The sequence below is a fragment of the Vespa velutina genome, chromosome 2, assembly GCF_912470025.1.
Source record: "Vespa velutina chromosome 2, iVesVel2.1, whole genome shotgun sequence".
NCBI classification, from domain to species: Eukaryota; Metazoa; Arthropoda; class Insecta; order Hymenoptera; family Vespidae; genus Vespa; species Vespa velutina.
In genome coordinates, this window is record NC_062189.1 from 2,786,413 (window position 1) to 2,805,394 (window position 18,982).

General features: G+C 28.5%; 5 protein-coding genes across 5 annotated transcripts; 1 reads left to right on the forward strand and 4 right to left on the reverse strand.

The window, feature by feature from the left end:
• The first annotated feature begins 2,338 nt into the window (after positions 1 to 2,338).
• On the forward strand, positions 2,339 to 3,628 carry LOC124946724. Its single transcript, XM_047487860.1, has 4 exons — positions 2,339 to 2,486; positions 2,619 to 2,900; positions 2,969 to 3,166; positions 3,318 to 3,628. Exons 1-4 carry the CDS (start codon positions 2,339 to 2,341, stop codon positions 3,626 to 3,628), a joined length of 939 nt encoding a protein of 312 aa, XP_047343816.1.
• Positions 3,629 to 4,703: 1,075 nt separating this feature from the next.
• On the reverse strand, positions 4,704 to 8,250 carry LOC124957946 (esterase E4-like). Its single transcript, XM_047515529.1, has 8 exons — positions 7,899 to 8,250; positions 7,268 to 7,393; positions 6,974 to 7,145; positions 6,514 to 6,890; positions 6,273 to 6,444; positions 5,779 to 5,972; positions 5,553 to 5,697; positions 4,704 to 5,137 (listed from the first exon to the last, which is right to left on the reverse strand). Exons 1-8 carry the CDS (start codon positions 8,100 to 8,102, stop codon positions 4,803 to 4,805), a joined length of 1,725 nt encoding a protein of 574 aa, XP_047371485.1. The 5' UTR covers positions 8,103 to 8,250; the 3' UTR covers positions 4,704 to 4,802.
• A 292-nt stretch (positions 8,251 to 8,542) lies between these two features.
• LOC124957947 (esterase E4-like) lies at positions 8,543 to 12,426 on the reverse strand. The gene is made up of 8 exons (XM_047515530.1): positions 12,089 to 12,426; positions 11,466 to 11,591; positions 11,172 to 11,343; positions 10,712 to 11,088; positions 10,469 to 10,640; positions 9,958 to 10,151; positions 9,733 to 9,877; positions 8,543 to 9,337 (listed from the first exon to the last, which is right to left on the reverse strand). Exons 1-8 carry the CDS (start codon positions 12,290 to 12,292, stop codon positions 9,003 to 9,005), a joined length of 1,725 nt encoding a protein of 574 aa, XP_047371486.1. The 5' UTR covers positions 12,293 to 12,426; the 3' UTR covers positions 8,543 to 9,002.
• Positions 12,427 to 13,837: 1,411 nt separating this feature from the next.
• Positions 13,838 to 17,068, reverse strand: LOC124946725 (calponin homology domain-containing protein DDB_G0272472-like). Its single transcript, XM_047487861.1, has 6 exons — positions 16,866 to 17,068; positions 16,029 to 16,149; positions 15,479 to 15,937; positions 14,791 to 15,169; positions 14,483 to 14,694; positions 13,838 to 14,373 (listed from the first exon to the last, which is right to left on the reverse strand). Exons 1-6 carry the CDS (start codon positions 17,066 to 17,068, stop codon positions 14,017 to 14,019), a joined length of 1,731 nt encoding a protein of 576 aa, XP_047343817.1. The 3' UTR covers positions 13,838 to 14,016.
• A 688-nt stretch (positions 17,069 to 17,756) lies between these two features.
• Positions 17,757 to 18,560, reverse strand: LOC124946737. Its single transcript, XM_047487898.1, has 3 exons — positions 18,462 to 18,560; positions 18,181 to 18,319; positions 17,757 to 18,031 (listed from the first exon to the last, which is right to left on the reverse strand). The coding sequence occupies exons 1-3, from the start codon at positions 18,558 to 18,560 to the stop codon at positions 17,757 to 17,759; spliced, it is 513 nt and encodes a 170-aa protein (XP_047343854.1).
• Between the last annotated feature and the right edge of the window lie 422 nt (positions 18,561 to 18,982).

Genomic DNA, 18,982 nt, shown 5'->3' on the forward strand with positions numbered 1-18,982 from the left:
GACACCTAGCGGCAGATTTCCAAATCTCTTTCCAATAACACAGGCGACATCTAACGATCGATTCTCCTATCACTTCTACTAATCAAACCATCATTCCTCGTACTTCTTTCGCCATATTACATTTAGAATCAGTTTCAATTTTATCTATAAACATAAAGACATAGGTAAAAAGCTATTTAGTTTGTATAATTCATAAGTATCCCGTCATATTAGAAAGATTAAACATCGATATATTTTATTCCTCAGATTATGTTCTCAAACATTATAGATAAATCATTAGTTTCTTATCTAGCAGTCTTTAATATTACATGTTTACTTTTAGTGATATATTGGAATTATTTTTATCGCAATATTGACGTTTGTAAAAATAACAAGAGAATTATAATATTAATTACTGACTGTACATATGGCATTGGTAAGGAAACAACTAAGAATCTTGCTAAGAGAGACGCCAAGCTGATCATGGCATTTAGAAATATTGTTTTAGTTAATAAAATTAAAGGTTTCCTTCTAATTACCTTTTATTATTTCATCAATTAGCTAAGATATTCGATAAATTTGCAAATGATTGATTTGATCAAATGGTTTCTCGATAATTAATCCGTTGTTTAAATTCTATCGTAAAATCGTTCAACTTTGAATATCAAATTTCTATAACTTATTTATATAATATTTATGATTATTATGTGTAATTTATTTATATAATGTTTATTTACTCAAAGTATACAAATATAAAAAAAATATATATATATATATATATATATATTTATTTATTGTTAGCACTTTTGTCAATTACAAGGAAGATAAAAGAGAGATAATTGTAATATTAATGTAAGAATATAAGTTTGCGATTCATTACGTCTTAAAATCGTGGTATTATTAATATCTTTGTTTTCGAATAAAAAAAAAAAAAAAAAAAAAAAAAAAAAAAAAAAAAAAAAAAAAAAAAAAAAAAAAAAAATACGATGATGTTTTTCTTTCTTTTTTTTCGAAATAATTTGATGAATCCAATTATCTGTTCTTTTTTTAAGTATAGATTAATATACATTACGTCGTTCTAATTTTATTATTATTATTTTATTTCTTCTCTCATAAGTTCTCAAAAAAGAAGAATAATAAAGATATTATTTTCAGGAAATGATTTCATGAATCCTATTATATATTAAACTTTTATGTACATATTAAGCCTAATATTATTATTATTATATATATCTTCTTTTTTTTTCTCGTTTTGTAATATACTATGTGTTATTCAAGTAGAAATTTTCTAAAAATATTCTATGAAATTTTTTGAGCATATAAAACAATAAAGAAAAATAATATCACGCTTTTAGAATTGTAAATTTCGATTGACATTAAAGAAATTTCATTTTTAGTGCGCGGACTATATCATACGTTTTAAATTATCTTCGTTTCTTTTTGTAGAAAGTAAATTTAACGAGGATCATTCAGAACTCTGTACTGGATAAGAAATTTTGTGAGATCAGTGAAAGAATGATTAAGTTGCAATCAATCGATCCAAAAATATAAGACATGAAGTTAAGATACATTAAGTCGTTCTATTATTATTGTATTCAATCAAACAGTTTAAATAATTAGTTTGTAAATGTTATTAATAGAAATAATAATAATTTGTTACGTGAAATGCTATATTTCTCATTTTTATTATCACATTGTCCAAGTTGAAGTTGCCCATTATTATTTTACACGATATCTTAATCTTACAATAATAATCTTTCAATTAAAATACATGAAAATATATTTGAATGTTGTAATAATGATAAAAAAAAGAAAAAAAATAAAAAGAACACAAATTAAGTATATATAGAAAAGAAAATATATCGATTAAATATTATCAATGGATAAATATGTATTTTAACATTTGATTGAATTTTAAATGTAGAATTTTTAATTATTAACAATTGTAATTCGCATTTAAATTTTAGCGGCGTCTTATGTTAAAAAGAAAAAAATAAAGATTACATTGACGCTAATTAGAATCTTGAAATTCTAATTATTATTTCGTTAAGTTCTGTTTTTATTAAATTCATTTATTGAAATAAAAGAAAGATGCGATATTTGATATATCTAGCAATTAATATAGATTTCATATCGGTCAATGATGCTGACATGCGTTGAGACATAAAAATTGTCTGTTGAGATAATTAATTAAGCTTGTCGTTATCGAAATGAGACAAAATTTATCAGAAAGATTATGAAGAATACGAAAATGTGTATCAATTTTTTACGATATATCATTAAAAATTAATTATTCAAGATCATATATAGTTAAGTATACTTCGTTATTAGTGAATGGAAGTTATTAAAAGGCAAAAGAATGAATGATATAACAGATCAATGCGAGTATAAAAAAGATCAAAGCGATATTTCGAAAGAATTATGTGCCTGGATCGAAAGTATTCCTTTTACGAAACCTAAGAAGAATATATCTCCTTTGTCGTTATACAGAGATTTATCGGATGGCGGTATGAAAATCTGAATATATTAAATATATTAATATGTCGTTTAACATATATATATATATATATATATATATATATATATGTATATTATAAAATCATTATCATTAATAAATTGTCTTTATTTTTGTCGATCAGTCTTGTTAGCTGAAATTCTCAAGTATTATTATCCCCGTTACGTTGATCTTCATAATTACATACCTGCAAATAATTTTTTCTTGAAGAAAGATAATTGGAATACATTAAATCGTAAAGTGTTAACGAAGATCGATATGAAATTGAATAAAAATATTATAAGTTTACTCGCTAATTGTCATCAAGGAACAATAGAGAAGCTCCTTTTTGAGATCAAAAACAAAATCGAAAGAATCAATCATCAGGATGTTTTGTCGTTAAACGAAACGCAAAATGATGAGCTAGGTATTAAATATAAATCGATTTATTGGTTTTTCTTAACAAAAAATACTGATTCGTCATATTTTACACAGTTAACAATGATAACGTTAAATTATCGGAAAATCTGAATAATCGGGATTCTATTGAAATGTTAACATCTAAGAAAGCGAACATTAAAGAATTTTCTGTTTCTCGTCAGTTAAAGATAAATTGTATAAAGGGAGCGATATTTAACGCTACAAAATGGTTGTTTAGTTGGTTCTGCTTTTGGAATTTCTTCTTGAGTTATGGTAAATATCTAAACGCATATAATAATTAATTAATTTTTTTTCTCCTTTCTATTCTTAAATGATATTTTAATTAATATTTTAATTAATATTCTGACAATACTATTTTTTTTTTTGTTCCTTTTATGTAAAGGACGAAAGAATAATATAACAGAAGATATAAAAATCGAAGTTGATCAGAAAGACGAAGACGTACCACATCAAATTTGTATTCAATTGAAGCAAGAATTACGTGAGAAAGATAATCTAATATGTACTTTGAATCATAAAATCGCTTATCTGGAAGGAGCAATGAAGTTGAAAGATCTACGCATATCTGGTCTAACATCACAAATAGTACAAAATGCCGTGGAAATGGATAACTTTGGTAAATGTCAAGGAAATGAGGATCAATCGAAAACACGTATACGTTTTTTCTCTAATAATCACAAACATAGCGAAAATGAAATCAACATGATGCTATAAATACACTTTGAGAGATATTTTTGATATATGATCTTCTGGAATGTAACTTTTTCGATCATTATCTTTCTTAATGTATAGCTAATATATCCGCTAATATCTATATATGAAGAATGTATTAATAAGTGATTTCAAATTAATTTAATTTCGTGGAAGAAAGATATACAAGACAAGAAAAAATTCTATCAAGATGAGTTTCAAGAGAAACTAATATTTGTATGTATGTTGAAACTAATACGAGTACTTTATATCATATATTTTTAATGAGTCTTATGTGATTTGATTTTTTCTCTTTTTAAACTGATAGATTTAAAAATATATCATGAATTAATTTCTTACTAAATAATACGTCTTCTTCGGATTCATTTTTTTTCGAATTAAGAATATTGGTAAAGATGTAGGTTCCTTTTCAAATTTAGAAAATACATATCCAAGTTAATATATATATATATATATATAAACTTCTGTACACACGCACACATACTCTGTCCGATTTAAATACATACATACAATTATTTTTCTAAGTATTAAAAATGTAAAAAAAAATTCAGGCCAATTTTATATTATCGTCAAATAGGGAACACATTTTAAATATGTCATGTTTTAATGTTGAAATATTTTTTATTTTTTTTGCATACATATTCTAATAGCTGAGGTCGATTTGTTTTCAAAATACTATCTATAATAATGATTAGTATTAATGCACGTGTTATTGATTTCACGTGATGGTTCACAGTAGACTTGAATGTAATAGATGATGAGCCAAGAAAAAAAAAAACTTTTCAATTCCTTTTAGCGAAAAAACTAGTTAGATATGTTCTTGAATTAAAATGACATTAGTTAAAGAAGAGAGGATCAGAATCTTATTTGAGCAAGAAATTGTAGAGGACTTCAGAAAAAATTGTTACATTGCGATCAACTAATCCTAAAATCTAAGCAAATTCTTATCTATAAATTCATGATGAAACAAAATTAAGATTTCTTCACGTAGTTATATTTAGCTTTTTTATTATCTTTATAGATATGTCATTTATATATCATGATGCACAATCAAGGATAAAAGAATATATATACAGTATAGTAATTCTATTCCTCTTTATTTCATAAAAAAGAATATATACGTATATATATGCGAAATACATTTCGTTAATTGCATTATGATATCATAGTCAAAATTTTATTGACTTTTCTGATAATCGATGGAATGAGACGGTGGTGGCAAAGGGAACAATCGTTCCCATAGAGCCATTCTTTCGGGAAAGATACCCTGCTTCATAGTGGGATGTAAATCAATGTTTAAATATTTATCATTCTCCTTTGTGAATCTCTCCCACTTAACGTTACTAAACATCTTATCATTGTTTGGAATGGGTTCACCGGTTTCTACGAAATTTGCCCACATTGCAGTATAACGTTCAACCATTTGAATTTCCGGATCGGATGCGTTGAAATAAGGGAAAACGTCACTCATGTAAAATAAGTATTGCAGATCATCGTGATGTACAGGTGGTCCTAAAAAGACAATGAATGTCAATAATATTAATGATGTAATCAAATTGAATTGAAGATATATAGGAGTAGGTTTTATAAGGAAAAATTCCGAGTTCAGAAATCTTGATTTCTATAGAATTTTATCTCTGACTATTTATGTTATTAAAATTGCAAGTGCTTTACTAATATATCTTTTTCCTGTAATCCAATAAGATTTCAAATATAATGTAACTTTTACAGAAAAAACATTTCTCTATCTCTTTTACTAATTATATCGAAACAATGACAAATGCGTAAAATTTAATTAAGATGTGAATTTTCTTAGAAGAAAATTATTTCTTACATAATTCAATGTGTTATAAAACTTTACGAAATTTTATAAAAGTCGAAATTTCTGAATTAGGAATGTTTCAATTTGTCAGGTAAATTTTTTTACCGTATGGAGTTGTATCGTTCCACATGGCGAAACTGAAACGTCCTTCGTATGAAAATTTGTAAAAATAGACTGGAAGTTTACTATTATCAGCAATCAGTTGAGCGGCACGATGCACTGGGAATATGATAATGCTATCAGCGTAGATCTAATTAAAAAGAAAATTTGTTAACTCTTAACGAATTGCCATCGATCGAACTGAAAAAATAAATTTTGATGATTCACTGACATTAGCTATTCCATTGTATGATTCTCGACTGATCGGTTGATCTCCGAAATAGAATTGTCGCAGTTCTTGACTGATATGTTTCGAACGAGGTGTATCCCTTTCGTATATAAAACTGATGGGCGCAATGGTATCCCATCTTGTATTTAGATTATCGAATATCGAAGTATTTCCTGCTTTGGCTAATCTCTCGATGCCTAAAACAGATGAAAATGATTGAGACAATTTGCTTTCGTTTATTATTTAATTTTAATGATTCAACACATGATTTATATTTCTTTGAATTTCACAAAAGAAATTTAGTAAATAGTAAAGTGAAAAAACTAAAAAAAGAAAAAAAAGAAAAAAAGAAAATTATCTTATAAGTTTTTTTACTAATTTTAACGAAAAAGTAAATTGTATCAACATATTTTACATTAAATTACAAATATGTTGTAATTTTATAATCACATGGATTTGAGGATTATTCTATAAATTGACGTATAGAATTTATTTACCTGTAACGACTCCACTAAATTCGCCTTCGGTGATACCAATGATGAGAGGGACTTCATGGATCTTGCCTTCTCTGATCAAATCGGCAGGTTGACCAGTTAAAAATCTTTCAACACCTTGTATTTCTGGCTCCACGACCCATTTCCATATCAAGATTGGATCACCATACCATTCCTAAATAAATAATTTAATCAATGGCCTAATTTTTATCAGGCTTATGTATTTAAGATAAGTAAAACTCACGAAAAATTGCGGCATAGTTTCCGTAAATTGTTCGATTGGTTTTGATTTTAGACAGATCAACATGGATCCTGTTGTGTCTGTTGGACAACCTAATAATTCTGCCTGTTTTTTGGCTAAATGTTTTTGCTCTGTTGGGATTGGTTCTAATAGTATATGAGAACCGCTCATCGCAATTGCTTTGTGGAAAAGACCTTTTGACATTGGTGATAACATGTGTAATAACACAGAGATGCTTCCGACACTGTAACCACTAATAGTAACCGAGTTGGGGTCTCCTCCGAATGCTGCAATGTTTCTCTGAATCCAACGAAGGGCTACGACTTGATCCTTCAAGCCCAAATTTCCTGGCGCAAGCGAATCTCCTGTACTTATGAAACCTAACGGAGAACAGAATACGTATATTATCCTATATCATATCAACAGTCATCTGTTTATTTAAAAATTTCCAACAAATTTCTACCTAAAGTTCCAAGCCGATAGTTCAATGTCACTAAGACGATGTCCTGATCCATGATATATTCAGGACCAAAAAATCGATATTGACCAGAAAAGATATAGAAGCCACCAGGATGGAAAAAGACCAAAACTGGACGTCCTTTGAAATTTCCATCTTTTGTATTTTTCGAAGGTAACTATAAAGAAATTTATATTAATATGATTTGAAAAAGTTGTATCTATCTGTGTATATTTTTAGATATACGATTTATCAAAGAGATTCTGGATTGTAAGAAACAAAATTGAATTTCTGAATTACTTTAGTAGTGTAGACGTTCAAACGTAAACAATCCTCGGATATAGGTGTCTTGCTTAAAGTACTACACGCAGGTCCTTCCTTTGTACCATCGTATGTATCATTCCAATCTTTTGCTGGTATGGCAATCTGAAAAAAAAAAGAAAGAATCAATTTGTAATTGCACTTCAACATTAGTTTTTTTCTTGTCAACTGTTAAATATGAATGATACAACACATGTTTATTGGCATTATTTTAATCATGACGTGTAGCAATTAATACGTATAAAAAACACGTCGCAGATACATGTTATTGATCAATATCTATGCACATGTTATTGATTTCACGTGATGATTCATAACAGACTTGTATGTAATAGATGATGAGTCAAACAGAAAAAACTTTTCAATTCCTTTTAGTGGGAGGAGATATGTTCTTGAATTAAAATGATAACTCTCGTAGTTAAACGATTTTAATGAGTTGTTTAACGAGTTAATACTTTTATCATTTACAAATCTATAAAGTTTCGTGTGAATGAAAAATAATCGTTATATAAAAACTATCAATTCCGAAACTATTAAATAGATGAATAAAGTCTTTGATTAAATCAATGATAATGTTTATTGCGAAAGAAAAAGAAAATATAATTCTCACCTGAAATCTTTGTTGACCGACTGGAGGTTCGGCATATCTTACACTTCGAAACGAATAAATTTTTCTATCCAATCTCGATGTTAAGATCGATCCACGAATCTTTCCAATGGGTGCTTCTACTATTGGATTTTCCGATGTCGAATCATCCGCAATTGTAATAACGAAAAATGCGCTCAAAACAATGAGCCCGATTGTTTTTAACATTTTTCTCAAAGGATTCTTTCTAACAATTTTTCTTTATAATTACCATATTTACCGTATTAATATCGCTATCTTGAGACGTTATATTTATACGTTATATTTGAAAGAACTTTGTCGTGCACGTTGAACGCGCTCGACAAAATATTGAGACGCTCAAGGACAATGTAAAGCAATTTATATATTCCAACCAAGAGGAAAAAGACAGACTGGTGGGGAATAATGTTTTTCTTACTAAGAACTACGACAGTATAATGAATTTACTCCCGTCTTCGTAAGGTCAATGTTGTTTATAAAACGGACAAGATATATTTGAAGAATTCTTTTAGTTTTATTAAATGTAATTTCATCGATTTTTCCTTAAGAAAAGAATAAGATAATAAGAATAGTATACGACTAATTATGCATTTAAATCATGAAATAATAAATATTTATAAGTTCTCGAATAGTAGGAAAAAAATAGATATTTTTTTATTTCCAATCATGTGATAAATACAATTTGTTTTTTTTCTTTTTTTATACATTAGTTAATATTCCTTACGTCATTCTAATACTATTATTCTCTTCTCCGTATTTTTTATTTTTATTTATTATTGTACACGACTTCAAAAAAAATTGTTACATTGCGATCAACTAATATTAAAATCTAAGCAAATTCTTATTTATAAATTCATGATGCAACAAAATTAAGATTTCTTCACATAGTTGTATTGACGTTGCATATTTAGCTTTTTTATTATCTTTATAGATATGTCATTTATATATCATGATGCACAATCAAGGATGAAAGAATATATGTACAGTATAGTAATTCTATTCCTCTTTATTTCATAAAAAAGAATATATACGTATATATATATGCGAAATACATTTCGTTAATTGCATTATGATATCATAGTCAAAATTTTATTGACTTTTCTGATAATCGATGGAATGAGACGGTGGTGGCAAAGGGAACAATCGTTCCCATAGAGCCATTCTTTCGGGAAAGATACCCTGCTTCATAGTGGGATGTAAATCAATGTTTAAATATTTATCATTCTCCTTTGTGAATCTCTCCCACTTAACGTTGCTAAACATCTTATCATTGTTTGGAATGGGTTCACCGGTTTCTACGAAACTTGCCCACATTGCAGTATAACGTTCAACCATTTGAATTTCCGGATCGGATGCGTTGAAATAAGGGAAAACGGCACTCATGTAAAATAAGTATTGCAGATCATCGTGGTGTACAGGTGTTCCTAAAAAGACAATGAGTGTCAGTAATATTAATGATGTAATCAAATTGAATTGAAGGTATATAGGAGTAGGTTTTATAAGGAAAAATTCCCAGCTCAGAAATCATGATTTCTATACAACTTTATCTCTGACTATTTATGTTATTAAAATTGCAAGTGCTTTACTAATATATCTTTTTCCTATAATCCAATAAGATTTTAAATATAATGTAACTTTTACAGAAAAAATTTTTCTCTATCTCTTTTACTAGATATATATTGAAACAACGAAAAATTCGGTATATTGAAAAAGACGATTTCATCCCTTTTTAATGTAAATTTTTATCGAAAATAATTGTCCCATATATATTTGTTATACGTATTTATGAAGTTTTATAAAAAACAAAATTTCTGGATACCGTATGGCGTAGTATCGTTCCATGTAGAGAAACTGAAACGTCCGTCGTACGAAAATCTGTAGAAATAGACTGGAAGTTTACTATTATCAGCAATCAATCGTGCGGCACGAAGCACTGGGAATACGACAATACTATCGCTATTGATCTGAATAAAAAGAAATTTTGTTAATTCATAGCAAATTGATATCGATCGAATGAGGAAAAGAATTTTGATGATTTACTCACCTGACCTATTCCATCATATGATTCTCGACTGATCGGTTGATTTCCGAAATAGAATCGTCGTAATTCTTGACTGATATATTTCGAACGAGGTGTATCTCTTTCGTACATAAAACTAATAGGCGCAACAGTATCCCACCTTGCATTTAGATCATCGAATATCGAAGTATTTCCTGCTTTTACTAATCTTTCGATAGCTAAAATAAATAATGGCGATTGCGTTAATTCAAACATTTGTCTTTCTACGTTCTTTAATTTTAATAATTCAACGCATGATGTATTTACTCTTTTTTTTTTTTTTTTAGTTTTCAATGAAAAAATTATACTAGACATTAAATATATAGTAAGGTGAAAATAATAAATAAAATTACATTAGTATAATTTCTTTTCTCATAAATTTTAACGAAGAACTCAATTGTTGCACGATTGATATTAAATTGTTAATATATTATAATTCTGCAATAATATGCATTTGAGAATTATTCTAGAAATCTAACGTATAGAAATTACTTACCGGTGACCAATCCACCAAATTCGTCTTTGGTAGTACCAATAATGAGAGGGACTTCGTGGATCTTGCCTTCTCTGATCAAATCGATAGGTTGAGCAGTTAAAAATCTTTCAACACCCTGTATATCTGGCTCTACGACCACTGACCATACTGTCATCGGATTCCAATACCATTCCTTACAACAAATTCCTTAATCAGTGGTCTAATTTTTAACAGGCTTACGTATTTACGATAAATAAGACTTACGAAAAGTTGCGGCATAGTTTCAGTAAATCGTTCGATTGGTTTAGATTTTAAACAGATCAACATGGATCCTGTTGTGTCTGTTGGACAACCTAATAATTCTGCCTGTTTCTTGGCTATGTGTTTTTGTTCGGTCGGTAGTGGTTTTAATGATATATGAGAACCACTCATTGCAATTCCTCTGTGGAAGAGACCCTTTGACATTGGTGATAACATATGTAATAACACAGCAATACTTCCGACACTGTAACCACCAATAGTAACCGAGTTAGGGTCTCCTCCAAATGCTGCAATGTTTCTCTGAATCCAACGAAGAGCTACGACTTGATCCTTCAAGCCCAAATTTCCTGGCGCAAGCGAATCTCCTGTACTTATGAAACCTAACGGAGAACAGAATACGTATATTATTCTATATCATATCAACAGTCATCTGTTTATTTAAAAATTTCAAACAAATTTTTACCTAAAGTTCCAAGCCGATAGTTCAATGTCACTAAAACGATGTCCTTATCCATGATATATTCAGGACCAAAAAATCGATATTGACCAGAAAAGAGGTAAAAGCCACCAGGATGGAAGAAGACCAGAACTGGACGTCCTTTGAAATTTCCATCTTTTGTATTTTTCGATGGTAACTATAAAGAAATTTATATTAAATTGATTTAAAAAAGTTGTATCTATCTGTGTATATTTTTAGATATACGATTTATCAAAGAGATTCCGGATTGTAAGAAACAAAATTGAATTTCTGAATTACTTTAGTAGTGTAGACATTCAAACGTAAACAATCCTCGGATATAGGTGTCTCGGTTATGGTACTACATGCAGGTCCTTCTTCAGTACCATCGTAGATTTCATTCCAATCTTTTGCTGGTATGGCAACCTAAGAAGAAAATAAGGATTCAAGATTGTATTAACACTTTAACATTTGTTTTGTCTTGTCAATCGTTACATATATTTGATACAAGACATATAATCACGACGTATAATGAATGATAATAAACGTTATAGACAGCATGGAGATGTTATTGACTTCACTTGGTGATTCACAAAAGACTTAAATATAATAGGCGATGAGTCAAACTGTTTTGCACATAGAATAAACGTTCCAGTTTCCTTCAACGGAAGAAGTCATTAAATATGTTCTTGAATTATAATGATAACTCTTGGGATTAAATGATGGTTAATCATTTAATCTCTTCATAGTTCGAAGTATATATGATTAATTGTGAATTAAAAAAAAAAAAAAAAAAAAAAAAAAATAAATCGTAGAATATAGTGATTAGTAAATTTACTGATTATGACGCAGTTAAACAGATAAATAATATTTCTGATAAAATCAATTTTTATTGTGAAAGAAAAAGAAAATATAATTCTCACCTGAAATCTTTGTTGACCGACTGGAGGTTCGGCATACCTCACACTTCGAAACGAATAGATTTTTCTACCCAATCTCGATGTTAAGATCGATCCACGAATCTTTCCAATGGGTGCATTTACTATTGGATTTTCCGGTGTCGAATCATCCGCAATTGTAAAAACGAAAAACGCGCTCAAAACAATGAGCCCGATCGTTTTCAACATTTTTCTCGAAGGATTTTTTTTAATAGTTTTTCTTTATAAATAGCATACGTATTAATATTGCTATATTGAGACGTTGTATCTAGATATTGAAAGAATTTCGTCGGACACGACGAATGCGCTAGAGGAAATATTGAGACGCTCAAGGGCAATGTAAAGCAATTTATACTCTCCATCCAAGAGGAAAAAGGCAGACTGGTGGGGAATGATGATTACTTTACCAAGAATAATGGTAATATAGTGAATTTACTCACGCTTCACGAATTCACGATAATGTAATGAATTCACGGCCATCGGTGCTTTTGAAGTGATAAGGCATATTTGAAAAAATTCTTTTTTAGCCTTATTAAATATAATAATAACAATTCATTGTTTTTTTTTTGTGATCGTTTACATCCATACGTGTTATGATTTAATGCAATGAAGTTTAATGACTTTCTCGTGGAGTCCTTCATGATTTTTTTTACGACAAATAAAATCACCATGAAAAGGATGCAACAAGGAGATCCTGTTTTGGCGCAAAAGTTCAATGGTAGTGTAAAAAAAAAGGAAAAAAAAAAAAAAAAAAAGAAAAGAAAAAAATTTATTTTTCGAATATGCAGGTACGTGTCTTTTGGAAATTGCATCAGTAATTGATTATTATGTAGGAAGAATTTGACGAGATAAAATTTTAACAGCGTCACGTGTTTTATTTATTTCAACGTGACATTGAAATATATTCTCTCGAAAAAAGATATCAGAATTTTCTCTCTCTCTCTCTCTCTCTTTTTTTCTCATTACAAAACAGATAATAGATAATATCTATTTTATATGTGATATATATTTCAAATGTAGCAATATTTATAGCGAATAAAAACGATAATTCCGTTACGAAATTTTAGTTCTATGATTAAATTTTTTATATATTTATTTGATCTTGAAAATAAATTGATTTGTAATAAATGACGATAAAATCGTTTATTATTTCTTTTTATCGTATTATAGAATCGAAGAGACTACTAAATAAACAAATGTCCATATTCCAATTAATAAAATAAAAATAAAAAGTGAGATAATAAAGTCAATTCAATGAATCTGTTAAATGTATCGTTATCGTGCTTTTAATGTCATTGCATAAGGTCATATGCTATGATGATTTATCTATTTGTCATGATGGAACGATATAGGCCATTTTTATCGAACAGTTTTATAATTGTATTGAATATTTCAATGTCTCTTTCTTTTTTTTTTTCCCTTTGTTTATCTATGCCAATAGATAAAATGAAACCACAACATTAAATCTTCTGGGATAATCCTAAGGAGACAAGGAAAATAATATGATACTATAGAGAATTTCTTATTACGTGTCGTATATGTATTCGTATATTAAAGAGATGTTATACTTCGTAAAAATATCCATGTATGTATATTAGATAAATATTACGTAATGTTACTACTAATAAGAAATAATAATTAAAATATTCGAATATTTTTTGCACGTTTCTAGAGTTCATAGGAAAATAACACGATCTTATTACGCAATGTGAAAATATGGATCGTTAGATTAGAATTATTTATAGGATATATATATTAAATTACACACAAATAAAATTTTTCCGTATATTTTAATATTTGATCTATGCGAGTCGATAAAATCTTATTTGACGGTAATTGCTTGTTTGCGATGTTTCTGTAAATGATATCTATTCGTTTTAACGAAAAAGTTCATCGATCATTTGAAAAAATATTTAATTTTCTTCATTTTCAGTTTCTTCAGGTTCAGTTCCTTCAGGTTCAGTTCCTTCAGGTTCAGTTGTTTTAGGTTCAGTTTCTTCAGGTTCAGTTGCTGTAGGTTCAGGTTCCATTTTTTCATGTTTTTCAACAGTTTCGTCTTTATCAATTTTTCCTTTCCTTTTATCAATCCTCTTTCTCTCTCTCATTTGTTTCTTCGCCAGTTTTGGATAAATACATGGATCAATAGTCGGCTCATAAACGATCGGATCGATAGATCTTTCCTTCTTTTTCTTTTTCTCTTTCTTATCCTCTTTCTTCGGACACTCTCCCATTTTGTATGGTTTCGTCTTTGGCAAAACCTTTCCGTATATCTATAAAAAAAAAAAAAATCGATATATTATTGAAAATATATTTTTCATTAACACATTATTAGATTCCAATAATAATCTATATATAATAATATAGCAATAATCAATTTACCGGTTTTATAAAAATTATTTGACCATATATATTCTTTTCACGAGGAGGAGGTTTTTCGATAGGATCCCGAGGTTGCTTCGGTTTCGCTAATTCATTGGTTCTGCCGCTACTCGTTGCACTCAATGCACTCTTTTTCACGTCGTATGGGTGCTCCTTTGTCGTTAAATCCTTGTGTTCCGTGTGCTTGGCCAGCTCATTCGTTCGTGGCGAAGCTACGAGTAACGAATAAATGAACGATGTAAATTTGTCAATGGAATAAATAAATGAAAAATTGAATTTTTGTGTGAATTTCTTATGGTTTAGTATACCTTTGGCATTCAAGGCTGCTTTTTTAGTAAAAAATGCATCCTCGTATGTTTTACAGGGTAATGGGGCGTATCTCCATGCGTGCTTAATTTGTTTCCTTTTTTCCGCAGTTTCTTTTTCTGTTTTTTCATCTTTAGTTTCCTCATCTTTTTTCTCGTCTCCTTCATCTTTCTCTTTTTCTTCATCTTCCTTCTTTTTCTTTTTCTTCTTCTCCTTCTTTTCCTTTTCTTCTATCCTCTTTCTTTGTTCCTCGATAGCTTTCTTACCTCTTACCTCGTAATTCTCTAAAAACATTTTCTTCCATTTCTCGGCATCTTCGTCGTCTCTAAATTTTAATATTGTGTAACCTGGCAAAGCCAGAATCTCCATCCACGGTGTGATCTAACGAATTTAGAAATTTAGAAAGCAGACGTATATTTCAATTACGTATTAGATATTTTTTTCTTTTTAAATCCTTTTCTTTTTTAATTTTTGTTTTGTTTCTTTTTCATAAAAAAGAAGATTCACTAATAATCTCGATTTAGCATTGCAATGGACAATGACATTAGTATTAAAAATTAACAAGATTTTATAAAATCTTTTATAAATTTCAAATTAAGAGAATGGAAATGAATTTTCAAATAAATCACAGATGACCATTGTACAAATTTTCTAATAGCAATGAATTGTTAAATTAAAAATAATAAATACCTCGTACGTTAATGCACTTTTTCTAATCCCAACATCTGTGAAGAGTTCTCTTTTTTCCTCATCGGTCAAACCTTCTGGACACTCAATCAATTTTTTCTTAAGCTTCAATAATCTTTTTCTCGCCTGACGTTTATTTTTTGTATCACTTGGTATATCCACAGGCTTACATTCCTCGGGTTCGAAAATTTTTGGTTGACTCAAACTTTGTATCCTTTTACTTGGAATATATTGCAGAGTGGCTTTGTGTATTACAGTAGGCAATTCACGACCATAATCACATATATGTAACTTTGGTAATGACAATTTCAAAAGTCGTTTCGTTGTTACTGCATTCAAAGCTGCTCTTGAAACTTCCGTTTCGGCTGGCTTACAATATTTACTCGGATCACCACGTTTTGGATTCTCGCTCAATAGTTTGATCCTCCTTCTCAACAAATGCAATGGTTTTGACGGTCGAATCTGACGAGGAAGAAAAAGAGAAAGAGAGAGAGAGAGAGAGAGAAAATATACATAATTATTCGTAAAATATTATTAAGAGAATACAACTTACGATCGGTTCTGGTTCTGGATACTTTCGTGGTTGTGCTTTTATTTGTGCCCAAGCATAGAATTGAGCCCAATCGGCTGGTGTTTTTAACCATGTTTTTACTGGTTTTTTACGTCGTTTTTTTCTATAATCATGATAATTAAATTTAACGCATTGAATTGTACGCGTTACACATTGAAGATAATTTTAACATTACTTGCTTACGATGAATATTATGATGGAGAGTTATTTGTAGATATTAATGTTAATTGATTTAATTGAAAATTTGTAATAAAACATAATAAAATAATAATATATAAAGATTATGTCGGACTTTGTTAGCATATTTTAAAAATTTATTTTATTGATTGTAAGTATTTGTAAAGTGTAGAAATACGTTTTATAAGTAAACGGACGATATACATGATAATTCTTAAAATTTTCGATTTTTTAATAAAAATTAGTTACGTATTCTTAACTCAATTTCAAGATAAAGTAATTCCTTGGGATATGAATTTATAAAGAAAAAATAAAAAATAAAAAAAGAAAATAAAAATAAAAATATATCGGGAAATATGAGCACAAGCAAATAATTTTTTGAGATAACGAAAAAAGAAAAAATATTAAAAATTTTCGATAAAACAATAACAAAAAATGATGTCTATTAAAGAAGTTGTAACATTGATACATATTATCTTTATTTGTTATGTTTCAATATGATGCATCACAAGTAAAATATATTTATTTAAGATGTATTTAAAAGTAATATATATATATATATATATATATATATATATATATTTATATATATATATATTAGCATATTTTTATCTGCAAGTAAAAATTTATTCGTCGACTCACTTCGGAGTAACTGCTTTCGGCTTCATTATTTTATTACTCTTAGAAGTGATACCAGCATGTTTAACATCGCGGATATCCCTTTTAGATTTAATTGGGTCCCTTCTAGAGGTAATTGTGTCCTTTATAGGATGAATTGTACTTTTAGGGAGTTTAGCATCTGGCGTATGTGATACTGTTGGTCTAGTTGGTACTCTCGAAGGCATTATAATGATTAATTCTAATTCTTTCAAAAACTAATCACCGTGTAATATCAATGGTAAAAGTTAGGTTATTAGTTTCATCCTGATGATGTTTTTCGGCATTTGAATTATAAAGTTATAATTTATATACGACATGATATCTTTTCTTTATTATCGAATGAAGAATTTTGTTGTTAAAAATTTTAATGATTGTTTTCCGAAAGGCAAAGATCGAAACGTGAATTTTTTCTATTACGCCATAATTTTATAGTAGTCGATTGTTCAATCTACGAGTTAACTCGATTATTAACAATGAATTTTATTAAATATTAATGTTTTGAATAAAGAACTTGTTAGAATTACTTAGATAAATGTATAATTAATCGATACATATTCTGTGCATATACAATCTTTTTTTTTATATTTCTTTATACTTTATACTTTATACTTTAGATAAAAAAATCGAAATGTCATTTTAGTTTAAATATGTACTTTTTAATACGTACATATACAATTTACTATATTGAAATACAAAGTTGTAAAATTGTTCAATAACGTTTTATATACTGCGAGTAAATGTTTTAAATCAGTACAAAATTTATTTGATGCCTATTTTTTATTTGACAGATGTTCCGAAATTTTTGGAAATATGTGTTAACATTTTCGAAGAAGAAGAAGAAGAAGAAGTAAAGCAAATTTCAGAAGAATTTTGCTATCTTTTTTGTTGACCCCCAAAAGTTGAATTGATTTTTGGTGCGAAGGTTTTTACTGGGTTGTAATAATTTTTACCAAAATTTTCATAAGCATTGTCGTTACTTATGGAATTCCTCTTGGATTTAGATAAATCCAGCAAACGTTTTGGACACCGTCTGTTTCTTGTCGCAGTTATACGAGCGTAAGAATCCAAAAGATTTTTTTTCTTTCCAAAATTTTCAATATTTCTCGATTCTTCGCTACTGTTTATCAGCTTCCTTTTCATCGATTTCTCTAAGAGAAGAAAAAGTAATCAAAATCGATTTTGTCTGTTTGAATCATATATTTCGCAATTTTCATGAATTATTCGAAATATCATTCGAAATGACAAAAGGAAATTTTTTAATTTAATTTAAATAAATTTCTTTAATTTGAAAGAAAACCTGTGCTTTGAGATGAGGAATTAATCGTTCGGGTTGAAGAACTAGGATAATCGTAAACATTTAAATCGTGTCTTCGTTTAGGTTGAGCAAGTTTGTTCAACGTGTCCGTTATCTGATAAGACAAGGCCGAAGGTTTTATCTGAAATATCGTTTACCTCGTATATGTTCCTTTTTATTTTTTCTCTTTTCTTTTTTCTTTTTAATTTTTATTTATCCATATATATATATATATATATATATATATATATATATATATACATATATAAAATACGTATACATACTTTATAAGGATTAATGTTGCTAATCTTATCGATTTTTAATTTCGGTTTTGCTAACTTCTCGTATCTTGGTGTCTTTTGGATGGAATCATCAGTACTCATGTCTAATCCTATTTATTTTTTTAATGGGCTTGTGTTAAATTCAAAAAAGTTTTTTTTTCTGTTTAGAAGTGTAGAATGCGAGACTTGTAAATTTTAGAGTTTGTGTTAGGGTTAAATTTGGATGTTGAGAGTGAAGATGGAGAGATTGATTTGATGGAAACAAATTAATATCGTCTTCTTTAATGGTGTTCACTCTTTATTCGCATAGTGCAGTACATACTTCATGATTATGGCTCATGATCTTTTCAATTCTTATATGTAAATTTATATATCACTCATGTGGTATCGTTTTCAAAAACAATTAAGTTATTCAGTCATCTACTCTAATACGATTTCGTACATTGATTTTTATAGGCTAAGATAATTATGAAATGTGGAAACAAAGAAAATCTTTTAAATCATGTTGGTGCTTACCTAGAAAA